The sequence below is a fragment of the Molothrus ater genome, chromosome 27 (assembly GCF_012460135.2).
Source record: "Molothrus ater isolate BHLD 08-10-18 breed brown headed cowbird chromosome 27, BPBGC_Mater_1.1, whole genome shotgun sequence".
Lineage (NCBI taxonomy): Eukaryota > Metazoa > Chordata > Aves > Passeriformes > Icteridae > Molothrus > Molothrus ater.
The window spans coordinates 5,053,356-5,065,126 of NC_050504.2; the positions used below are offsets into that span (position 1 = coordinate 5,053,356).

At 59.5% G+C, this 11,771-nt stretch overlaps 1 protein-coding gene across 2 annotated transcripts; it reads right to left on the reverse strand.

Moving 5' to 3' along the window:
* Positions 1-7,261: 7,261 nt before the first annotated feature.
* Positions 7,262-10,162, reverse strand: NXPH3 (neurexophilin 3). Of its 2 annotated transcripts, XM_036398888.2 has the most exons (3): positions 9,881-10,162; positions 8,223-9,038; positions 7,262-7,713 (listed from the first exon to the last, which is right to left on the reverse strand). In XM_036398888.2, exons 1-3 carry the CDS (start codon positions 9,938-9,940, stop codon positions 7,420-7,422), a joined length of 1,170 nt encoding a protein of 389 aa, XP_036254781.1. In that variant the 5' UTR covers positions 9,941-10,162; the 3' UTR covers positions 7,262-7,419. The 2 variants fall into 2 exon arrangements, with proteins under 2 accessions (XP_036254781.1, XP_036254782.1); XM_036398889.1 differs by having other exon boundaries at positions 7,604-9,038.
* Between the last annotated feature and the right edge of the window lie 1,609 nt (positions 10,163-11,771).

Genomic DNA, 11,771 nt, shown 5'->3' on the forward strand with positions numbered 1-11,771 from the left:
CCCTGTGGTATCTCTGGCCTTTTCTTTTCGTTGTTATTTTTTTTGAATTCTGTTCTGGTTTTAAGCTTCCTTCTCCTCACTCTGCCGTGTCCTGCTGGCACCCTGAGCTGCCTGGAAGCCAGGGAGGGTTTTTAGGAATGTTGCACAGGGAATTTCAATACAAATCTGTTCTTTCTCCCTGCAGGTGAGACCAAAATTCCAGAGTTTTTAATGATTCCTGCAGGACTCCAGCCCTGGCTCCTTCCCTTCACCTGCGCCTGTTGGGAGGTGAGGAGGGAGAGCAGGACAATCCTGGTGGGATTCAGAAATGTTGGGATGAGCCCCAAATCCCCTGGGAGCAGTTCCAGGGGGATCTGAGCAGGGGATGGATCCCAGGGAATGATGGATCAGAGATCTCCTGTCCCGGATTTCCCATCCCTGGAGGAAGAAGAGTTCCTGTCCCTCCTTTTTCCACAAACACAGGGGCTTCAGGGAATATTTAACAATCAGCATTCCAGAGCTGGGAATTCCACAGGCACAGGGAATATTTAACAATCAGCATTCCAGAGCTGGGAATTCCACAGGGAATATTTAACAATCAGCCTTCCAGAGCTGGGAATTCCAAATTCCACAGGGAATATTTAACAATCAGCATTCCAGAGCTGGGAATTCCACAGGGAATATTTACCAATCAGCATTCCAGAGCTGGGAATTCCATATGGAATATTTAACAATCAGCATTCCAGAGCTGGGAATTCCACAGGGAATATTTAACAATCAGCATTCCAGAGCTGGGAATTCCATAAGGAATATTTAACAATCAGCATTCCAGAGCTGGGAATTCCACAAACACAGGGAATATTCAACAATCAGCATTCCAGAGCTGGGAATTCCAAATTCCATATGGAATATTTACCAATCAGCCTTCCAGAGCTGGGAATTCCATATGGAATATTTACCAATCAGCTTTCCAGAGCTGGGAATTCCTCAGGCACAGGGAATATTTAACAATCAGCTTTCCAGAGCTGGGAATTCCATATGGAATATTTAACAATCAGCTTTCCAGAGCTGGGAATTCCATATGGAATATTTAACAATCAGCTTTCCAGAGCTGGGAATTCCTCAGGCACAGGGAATTTTTACCCGCCAGCTTTCCAGAGGAGCCACGCTGAGCCTGCACCTCGTGCTGCTGCTTTGAATTCCGGCTTTGAATTCCTGCTCTTCCCTTTGCTCAGGGATCACACGGGGACCTCGCATCCCCCTGGGCCGTCTTTGATGTGCCTCCTTCTCCTGTTCTCCCTTGGATCCCTGGAGCAGCTCTGGAGATCCCCGAATCCCCCAGGAACGGCTCCAGGGATCCCTGGAATGCATCCCTGGATCCTGAATCCCCCATTGGAATGGATCCCTGGATCCCTGAATCCCTCAGGAATGCATCCCTGAATCCCCCTGGAATGCATCCCTGGATCCCTGAATCCCCCTGGAATGGATCCCTGAATCCCTGAACCCCTGGAATGGATCCCTGGATCCCTGAATCCCCCTGGAATGGATCCCTGGATCCCTGAATCCCTCAGGAACAGCTCCCAGGATCCCTGGAATGGCTCCCTGGATCCCTGAATCCCCCTGGAATGGATCCCTGGGTCCCTGAACCCCTGGAATGCATCCCTGGATCCCTGAATCCCCCATTGGAATGGCTCCCTGGATCCCTGAATCCCCCTGGAATGCATCCCTGGATCCCTGAACCCCTGGAATGGATCCCTGGATCCCTGAATCCCTCAGGAATGCATCCCTGAACCCCTGGAATGCATCCCTGGATCCCTGAACCCCTGGAATGGATCCCTGGATCCCTGAATCCCCCTGGAATGGATCCCTGAATCCCCCTCAGGAATGGATCCCTGGATCCTGAATCCCCCTCAGGAATGGATCCCTGGATCCTGAATCCCCCTCAGGAATGGATCCCTGGATCCTGAATCCCCCTCAGGAATGGATCCCTGGATCCTGAATCCCCCTGGAATGGATCCCTGAATCCCTGAATCCCCCTCAGGAATGGATCCCTGGATCCTTGAATCCCTCAGGAATGCATCCTTTAATCCCTGACCCCCTGGAATGCATCCCTGGATCCCTGGAATGGATCCCTGGATCCCTGAATCCCCCTGGAATGGATCCCTGGATCCCTGCCCTGTCCCTGCTCCCAGCCCCAGCCCCTTGGAGCATCCAAACCTGGACACTTTTCCCTGTCCCTGGATTTGTCCCTGGATTTGTCCCTGGATTTGTCCCTGTTTGTCCCAGGTGTTTTCTGCAGGGTTTTCCTGGCTGTTTGAGCTCTCCCAGGAAAGGGAATTGAGCAAATTTTTATTTCATTTCTTTTTTTTTTTTTTTTGGACTCCATTTCTGAAGCTTTCTCCACTTCCTGGGATTTATGCTCTGAAATTCTCCCTCCACTTTCCTTCATCTCCCTCCTGGTGTCCCAAATCCCCCCCCTTGTTCCCAATGACTTTTTTTTTTTTTTTTTTGAGTTAATTTAATATGAAGACATTTAATTAGAGAGGGTTTGGTTGGGTTTATTTGTTCTTTCCTGACCTGCTGCCCACTTTGCACTTTGGCTGCAGTTCCAGGCTCAGGCTGCAGGAAATTTGGCAATCCCAGATTCTTGGGTGTGTTTGATTTAAATTTAATTGAAATATAAATATAAATTTAATTTAAATTTAATTCAATTTAAAGCTTGGGGTGCTGTGGATGCACAAAAAGGGGGAGAGACTTCCTTGAGTGGGGCAGGAAAAAGAAACTGGGGAAAAAAACAGGGAAAAATAAAAGAGCAGCGCATGAAATAATTGGGGAAATAAATGGCCTGGGAGGCTTTTGGAAAATAAACTGGATAAATAAAGCAGGAGCAGCTCCGTAGGATTTGGCTTTTTGAAGTTTCCTGGGCAAAGCGTGGGCAGGGAAATCCAGCCCGGGTTTGGCTCCAGCGGAATTGGGATTTTTGCTGCTCCTTCCATCGGATTCCATCCCTGGGACTGAATTATTCAAATCCCTGGAGGAGCTTTGTTAATTGAGGGAGTGAATTGGGAAGGGCTGGGGAGAAGAGGGGAATTGTGGCCTGGAATGAGGAGGGATCCTGGGAAGGAGAGGATGGCACTGAGGGCTCCTCTTGGAAGAAATAATAATAATAATAATAATAATAATAATAATAATAATAATAATAATAATAATAATAATAATAATAATATCACTATAATTATTATAATTTAATTAATTTTTATTGATTGTTATGCCATATTGATATATTTTATTTTTATTGATTTCATTATTTTAATTTGATTTATTTATTATTATCCTCCTGCTCCCAGCTGCAGCTCCCCGGATCCCTGATTCCCCAGGAGCAGCAGGAAAGGCAAGGATTTCATGGATTTCATGGATTTCATGGATTTCATGGATTTCATGCAGCTGGTGGGGGATCAACTGCCCAAACTGGGAGAACTGGGGCAGCCCCAGCCCTGGGAGCAGGGATGAGCTCCTGGGGGCCCCTCTGGAATTGTTGCCTGCATTCCTTGGCAAATTCTGATCCCTGAAGCACAAAAATCCCTGGATGTTGTTCCCAGAGCTCCCTCGGGCCCAGCCGTTCCCCCTGCTGAGGAGTTTGGGCATGGACGGAGTTTCCCAAGGGATCTGTTTGAGTACGGCCGCAATTCCTTGGAATGTTGATCAAATCCAGCCATTTTTGGGAAAGCTGTGCCCAGCATTCCCTGCATCCCAGGGGGAGGGACTGGGGCTGATCCCAAAACCTCTCGCTCCTGTCCGTGCTTTGGAAATCCTGCTATTGTGGGTAATTAAAATCTCCTAATTAAATTAAGCTCCATCTGGCTGAGCCCGGCGAGCCAAGGAGGGCGTTAATTAAAGATCCCAAGGTTTGCTGTGACCCAGGGCTGGGATGAGCAAATCCCTGTCCGTGGAAAGTGCTGGAGCATCCCAAAACCCAGGAAAATCCAAGGGGAGGGAAAATCCAGGAATGGCTCTGGTTCCTCCCAGGGGAAAAAAAAAAACAACTGGAGATGGGAGCAGGTGGGAATGGGAATGGAATGGGAATAAAAGGGGAAGGGGAATGGGAATGGAATGGGAATAAAAGGGGAATGGAATGGGAATAAAATGGGAATGGGAATGGAATGGGAATAAAAGGGGAAGGGGAATGGGAATGGAATGGGAATAAAAGGGGAATGGAATGGGAATAAAATGGGAATGGGAATGGAATGGGAATAAAAGGGGAATGGGAATGGAATGGGAAAGGAATGGGAAGGGGAAAGGAATGGGAATGGAACGGGAATAAAATGGGAATGGGAATGGAATGGGAAAGGAATGGGAATGGGAATGGAATGGGAATAAAAGGGGAATAGGAATGGAATGGGAATGGAATGGGAATAGGAATGGAATGGGAATGGGAATATTCCAGGCTGGATTTCAGCATCCAGGGGGATGTGTCGGATCCTGTGGCGAGGAGAGGGAGCAGAGTTAAAACCCGGCTGCAATTCCAAAGGTTTGGAAAAACAGCAGGAGATGCCAAAGTGCTCCCCAGGCACAGCAGGACCCCGGGGTGCTCCAGCACTGCCTCACCCCTTCTTATCCATCATTCCCTGCACAGAATCCATCAGGAATCTCCCTCAGCGCCATCTCTTCCCTGGATTTGCCATTGGAATTGTGTTTTCCCGAACAGGACACGACATTCCAGAGCCCCCGTGCCTGGAGCTCAGGATTCCCCCCGGCTCTGGGCTGTCACTGGGATTTTTCCTCTCCTGTGGGGAATCCCCTGGATGGAAGTGGCCACGTTGGATGCAGTTTGGAACAGAGACGCTGGAAAAGCCTGGGAATGTGGGAGCCCTCCCTCCTCCCTGCCTCATCCTCTGAGGCATTCCCGGGTTTCCAGAGCCGCCACAATTCCGTGGAAAGTGGGAGCAGCAGCTGCCAAACCCGGGAGCCCCCCTGGAATGGGGTGGGGGCTGCTCCATCCCCGCCTTCCTGAGCCGCCCCCGAGGGAGCCGGGAGCGTTCCAGGGCTCCGGAGCCCATCCTGAATTATTGACGGCGTTTCCACTGCAGGCAGGGCTGGGATCCGAGCTGGGAATTCTCTGCTGAGGCCTTGGAGCCCGCAGGGATTTGGGCTGGGGCTGGATGAGTTTTCCATTCCTGTCCTTGACAGCTTCCCCTGCTGTTTCATTCCAGGTCTGAGCTGTGGTTTCCTCTCCCGCTATCCCCCTGCTCCTCCTGCCCGTGGATCCAGGAGTGCTGGGTTCCAGCATCCCCAGGAGCTGCTCCCTGATCCCAGGGGCTCCAGGCACCTCCTGCAGCCCTCGGGAGGAGCCCCTGGAGCTGGAAAAGGCCCACGGAGAACGGGGCAGGAGCCAGGCTGGCACCGGAGCCATCCAGCCTCTTCTTTTGGGATTGCATCCCAACCCTTTGGGAATGCGGCCCGGTGGGAGCAGCTGGGATCCTTCCCTCCCTCCCTGAAATCCCCCCTGGATGCTGGGAGAGGGTTTGGGATGGGATTCCCAAGGTTTTCCCTCCCCCTCGGCACAGGACAATGCAGGGATGGGGAGAGCTCCGTCCTGGGCCATGGATGGGAGGGAAAACAACCCCAGAACCTGCTGGAAAACCGGGAATGTTTGACATCGCTGTCTGTGGGGCAGGGCCGGCCTTTGGGGTCTGGCTGTGCTGGGGAAAACCGGGATAACTCCTGGATCCAAGGCAGCAACAGCCGCCGGCACCGGGAATTCCAGGGACGCTCGGTCCCGCCCGGCTCCCACCGTGGCTTTGGGGTGCGGGGTTTTTCCTCGGGCGTTGCTGCTCCCGCAGCTCCTCCCCGGCTCCCGCGCGGGCCGCGGCTCCTGGAGCAGGAATTCTCCTCTCCAGGCTGGAAGAATGGCCCGTCCTGGTCTCCTTAGAAACCGCGGCTCCGCATCCCCCCGGCAGCCGCGCATCCTTGGAGCCTCCTCCTGCTCCCGCCCGCTCCCGGGGCTGCTCCCGCCGCCGATTCTCTGCAATTCCTCCAGGTTCCTCCAACTTTTGTGCCGGGATTTTTTTCTTTTTTTTTTTTTTTTTTCGGTTTGGTTTGTTTTTTAATGAGAGAATTTTAACGGTTTTTGTGCCTCCTTCCTCCCGCAAATCCAAGTCCTTCGGGAATGTTTTTAGTTCCCCACGTTTCCCCTCCCTCCTCTCCTCAATGCTCGCTCCCGTTATTTCCTGGAAAAGCGAAATTTCCCAGAGCTTTTCCCAACTTTTGGGGCTCTGTGAGGAAAAGTCTCCGCGTGGATTCTGGAGGCTCCGTGGATTTTGGGGAGCAGCTCCTGCCTGGATGTGGGAGCTCATCCTGAAATTCCGCCAGCAGCCGGCAAAGAGCTCTGGGGAAGGGATTTATTTTGGGAATAAATCAATTTTGGGAAGTACCAACCCTGCTCCGGGGGCAGGACCTGTCCTGTGAGGGTGGGAAGGAATTTTTGGAGTTGGCCTGGTGCTCTGGATTCAGGGAATTTAAGGGGGGAAAGGGAAGGGAAGTGGCTTTTTTTGGTCTTTTCTGGAGGAGGGAAGGTGCCAGGGGAAGGTGGGAGACGGAAGTTTGGATGTCTGCGAAGGGGAGGAGGTTGGGAATGCCCCAAAAATAGGAGCCTGAAATTTGGATGTCTGGGAAGGGGAGGAGATGGGAACACCTGGGAGCTGGGAATACCCAGAAAGGTGAGAGACTGAAATTCGGATGTCTGGGGAAGGGGGGGAAATTGGGAACACCGCAAAAATGGGAGCCTGAGCTTTGGATTCCTGGGGAAGGGGAAGAAATTGGGAATACCCACACAAAGGGAGTCTGGGAGCCCCGGTCCTGGCAGCCCAAAGCCGGAGCCCATTCCCAGGAAGGAGCTGGACTCGGGCCTGGATCGTGGCCATCATTCCCAACCCCACACGTTCGTTTTCCCTCTCCTGCCGCCACTTCCACAAAAAAACTCCCACAAAAAACTCCGGCCCTGCCTCGGTGCCACCGTGAGCGCTTTATTCCCTCCCCGGGGCGGCGCGGGGGAGTTCCCGTCCCTTGTTCCTTCCCTGGGAATGAAATCCCGGCCCTGAGCTCCCGTTCCCACCCCTTTGCCCGGGAACGGCGGCGCCGGGAGCGGGGCAGGGATCGGGGCAGGGATCGGGGCTGGGATCGGGGCAGGGATCGGGGCAGGGATTGGGGCTGGGATCGGGGCTGGGATCGGGACAGGGATTGGGGCTGGGATTGGGGCAGGGATTGGGGCTGGGATTGGGGCAGGGTTCGGGGCAGGGATCGGGGCTGGGATCGGGGCTGGGATCAGGGCAGGGATCGGGGCAGGGATCGGGGCTGGGATCGGGGCTGGGATTGGGGCAGGATCAGGGCAGGATCAGGGCAGGATCAGAGCAGGGAGGGGATGGAGGGGAAGCAGGGCCTGAATCAGCCCCCGCGGGGATCCCTCGCTGTTCCCGCACACCGGGCCCGCTCCGCCGGGATTGCTCCACCGGGAATGCAGCCCCGAGCCCCCCGCGGCACCGGCCCGGCGTGGGGAGAGGCCCCTGCCCATCCCGCGAGCCTTTGGGATGGGAGAACTCCCCCGAGCTCCTGCCGAGCCGGGACCTGGGGCAGCCGGGGGTGCCCGGGGCAGCGGCACCATCGGGCGGCTTTTCCCCCCTTTCCCGAGCTCTTCCCGGTCTCCAGGGGCTGCGACCCTTCCTCCGGAGCCCTTTGAACCTGGAATCCCCGACCCCAGTCCCGGCCGAGCCATTATTGCACTGAGGAACCCGAGTCCCGACCGTGGCTCTGTCCGGTTCCCACATCCCAAACCCAGCCCTCGCTCCCCATCCCGGGGCCGCCGCTGCCGCTCTTCCACCGGGCAAAACGGGAAATTCTCCTCTTCCTTCCATGCCTGCGGTTTCCAGGGAGCATTCCCCGCTCCAAAGGCACCCCCATCCCTCCCCTCCCGCCCTTGGGAACCCCGCCGGGATCTCGGGAATCGCGGCCCGGGAATCGCAGCCCCGGAATTGCAGCCCCGGAATTGCAGTCCGGGAATTGCGACCCCAGAATCGTGGCCCGGGAATCGCCACCCTGGGAATCGCTGTCCCAGAATCCCAGCCCGGGAATCGCCACCCTGGAATCTCGGCCCGGGAATGGTGGCTCCGGGAACCCGGGAATCGCTGTCCCGGGGCTCAGCCCGAGGGGAAGTAGGGCCGCTGGCTGTGGGCGTTGTAGTCGGGACACACCTTCTGCACCAGGCGGTAGTCGCTGCTGTAGAAGGTGATGTACACGCACACGGCGCGGAAGGGCTGCGAGCACAGCCAGGCTGCGCGGCTCTGCGTGTGCTCCTGCGAGCACGTCTTGGCCGGGTCGAAGGTGCACAGCGAGGTCTTCCTGGCCCGGGCCACCTGCTCCGACTCCACGCGGCAGTTGAACACCTTGGACTCCTTGGCCTCGATGAAGATTTGCTGCTCCAGGTCGAACTGCACGGCCTTGGTGGGGGGCACGAGGCTCACGGAGATGTTGCCGTGGCCCGTGGAGTTGTGCTGGAAGAAGACGTTGACGCTGCCGTTGCCGTGATCCACGACCTTGCCCGTGATCAGCAGGTTCAGCTTCACCGTCTTGATGTTGGAGTAAAAGTCTCCCCAGCCGAAAAGCTTCTGCAGCCTGCCCGGGGCCGGCCGCGGGTCCCGCTGTGCCCGGGGGCCGAGCTCCGGCCCGGGCCGGTTCACCGGGGCCGCCCCGAGCTCCAGCCCGGCCCGGTTCACCGGGGCCGCCCCGAGCTCCAGCCCGGCCCGGTTCACCGGGGCCGCCCCGAGCTCCAGCCCGGCCCGGTTCACCGGGGCCGCCCCGAGCTCCAGCCCGGGCCGGTTCACCGGGGCTGCCCCGAGCTCCCGGGAGCCGCTGCCCGGCCCCAGCAGGGTCCGGTTCTGCGGCGGGGCCGGGCTCAGGCCCGGGAGGGGCTTTGGGGAGAGCAGCTCCCGCAGCTTCGGGGCTCTGCCGCGGGCCCGGGGCTCGCCTGGATCCGCTCCTTTCCCGGGTTCCTCTGGAGCGCAGAACACCTGGACACGGGGATGGAGGAGCTGCGGTGGCACCGAGCCTTGCCAGCCCCTTCCCCATGGTCACCGAGCCCTGCCAGCCCCTTCCCCATGGTCACCCGCCCCTGCCAGCCCCTTCCCCAGCCCCTTCCCCAGCCTCGCTGCCCCGATTTCCCCTTCATTCTGCTCTGTATTTCCCCTCCGGCAGCGGCACCTCCAGCTCTCCTCTCTCCCGGCTGCTCCGGGAATGGGTGCGAGCAGCCGGGGTTCGCTCTCTGCCGGCTCAGGGCACAGCTCCCGCACCCCCTGCGCCCCTCCAACCCCGCCAGGGCCTGGGGACACCCGGGGCACAGCACAGGACAAGGGACAACAGCGCGGAGCTGTCACCCGGGGAGCTGCCCCCGGCTCCTCCGCCAGCTCCGCTCCCGGAGCCCCCAAAGCGCCACATCCAGGGGCACCCGGGGGGGCCGCAGCCGCATCGCCCGGGGCTGGGGGACCCGGAAAAGCCGCGGGGTGCCCGGGGCTGACCCGGCCCAGGCGGCAGCGGGGAGCGGAGGAAGCTCCGGGAAGCGGAGCCCGGAGCCGGCCCGGCCCCGGCTCTGCCCCAGCCCTCCCCGGGCCGCCGAGCGGGGCTGGGGGCGCGCGGTTTTCTGGGGCGATCCGGAGCCTTCTCCCCGGCAGCCCTGCCCGCTCCCCGCGGCCGAAGAACAGAAGTTTTGGGACGCGTTTTTTTCCCGGGGGCGGGCGGGGATGCGGGCTCGGCTTCGGGGATCGCTGCCGCTCCCCGCACGCCCCATCCCCGCGGCTGCGCGACCCCCGGTTCCCCCCAGCCCCCGTCCCCCCTGCCCTGCCCGCCCGGCGCTCACCAGCAGCGCGATGCTGCCCTGGAGGAGGAGGAGGACGCAGCTCCGAGGAAGAAGATGCATTTTCCAGCCGGCGCCGCCGCCGCCTTCTCCGCGGCTCCGCTTTGGGGAGGGTTTCGCCGGGATTTTCCTCCTTTTTCCGTCTTTCCCTCCCTTCTCCTCCAGCGTCAGCGAGGGGAAGGGGGGGTCCCCCAGCGGAGGGGCTCCCTACGGCCCCCCCCGGCCCATGGTGGCCCCGGCAGCTCCCGCCCCGCGGGGCCGCTCCGGGTCCGGGCGAGGCGCGGCGGCTTCACCTGCGGCCGCTGCCGTCCCCGCGTCCCCTTGGCTGCCGCCTCCCCTGTCCCCCTGCCCGCCCCGCCGCCTCCCGGCCCCCTCGGCCGCCCCTGCGCTCCCCCGCCCGCCGCTCGCCCGAGTCTCAGGGAAACTCCGCTCCATCCCCGGCTCGCTCCATCCCTGCTCGCTCCAGCCGCGCTCCGGCTCCGCTCCCGCCTCCCCCGCCAGGTGCCGGGGCCGAGCGGCACCTCCGGAGTAACCCTTTGGTGCCCGCGGCCCAGCAGAGCCCCCCCGAGGGGGTCCCTGGGGAATGGGGGGGCCCTGGGGGGCTCTGGGGGCTCTGGCAAAGTCCCCATCGCTCCCTGGGGAGGGGCAGGACCGGGAGAACGGGGGCGGACCGGGATGGGGGCACGGGGGGACCCGCGGGGGTTCCCAGCTCCGTCGTTGTCGCCCTCTGGGATCGGCTCCGTCCCCCCCGCCAGGGAAAGGCAGGAGCCCTCGGTCGCCTCGGTTTCCAGTTTATCCATGAAGGAACGGCACGGATCCCCCAGGAAGGAGCCAGAGGCCGCGGGTTTGGGGTCTGTGATGGCTTTTGGCCCGTGGAGGGCAGCAGTTCTCCTTTTCCCACCTTTCAGGAGAAGTTGGAATAGCGGGAATCAACTTCCCGTGGGCAGGACTGGGGTCAAACCCGGGATTCTCCCGCCCTGGGGAGAAAATCCCGTTTCTTTACATCCCTTTGTGTTCTTCTCCGCATCCCTCCCTCATCCCCTCTTTCCCTGAGCCGCTTTGGGAAGCAAAACCGGAGCGAATTCCCGGGAACGATCCCGGTTTGGAGCAGGATGAGCTGGCGGATCCCCGCCTGCCCCCATCTCCCCCCCAGATTCCCGGGACCGGGTTTGGACCGGGATTTTTGGGAAGGGGAGCCAGGCTGGGCTCCTGCAGCGCTGCTCGGCTCCTCCCGGGATTCTTGGAAAGCCGAATCCGGCTGCAAATCCGACCTTGGGCGGGAATTTCCTGGGAGCTGGGTCGGGTTTCACTCCCTGAGCAGCTTCCCTGGGGACACGGCAGGACAGAGGCACCTCCTGGGAACGGATTCCTTAGGGAAAGCTGGGATTTGATGGCCTCGGAGCCTCTCCCGACCTTTCTGATCCTGCCGTTCTCAGGCTGCTCCTGAATCCCGGAGGAGATCCCGGCTCCTGCGCCAAAGGGAGCAAAAAAAGTGGCGGATCCGCCCAGAAACCCTCCCTGGCACCCCGGGCCGGTAAATCCCAGCAGCGGTTCGGGGTCCAGGAGCGCCTGAGGGGGTTCTGGTGCCGCTGAGGTGGAAGCCGAGCCCAGGCGGTGCTGCCAGGCCCTTTCCCGGCGCTTCTTTCCAGGTTTTCTGTTGCCCTCTAGCGGGACCCGGCGCTGGGAAGAGCGGCCGGGACCGGGGGGGCTCAGCCCTGCCGGGAAACGGCGGGATGAGAACCGGGAAAGGGGAGAAACGGGGCCGGGAGAGGCTCTGGAGAGCCCCAGAGCCGCTCCCCGCTCCCGGCTCTGCTTTTGGGAAGCGTTTTCCGCACGAGGGGCTCCAGAACCGGGGGTGGGAGGAGACGGGAGGGACGGAACCGGCCGGGAACGG

Coding starts and splice junctions, on each gene's coding strand:
- NXPH3 (XM_036398888.2), bottom strand. CDS start 9,940: ATGCATCTTCTTCCTCGGAGCTGCGTCCTCCTCCTCCTCCAGGGCAGC. Junction 9,039..9,880: donor AGGGCAGCATCGCGCTGCTG/GTGAGCGCCGGG, acceptor CCCCGTGTCCAG/GTGTTCTGCGCTCCAGAGGA. Junction 7,714..8,222: donor ACTACCGCCTGGTGCAGAAG/GTGTGTCCCGAC, acceptor CGGGGATTCCAG/GTTCAAAGGGCTCCGGAGGA.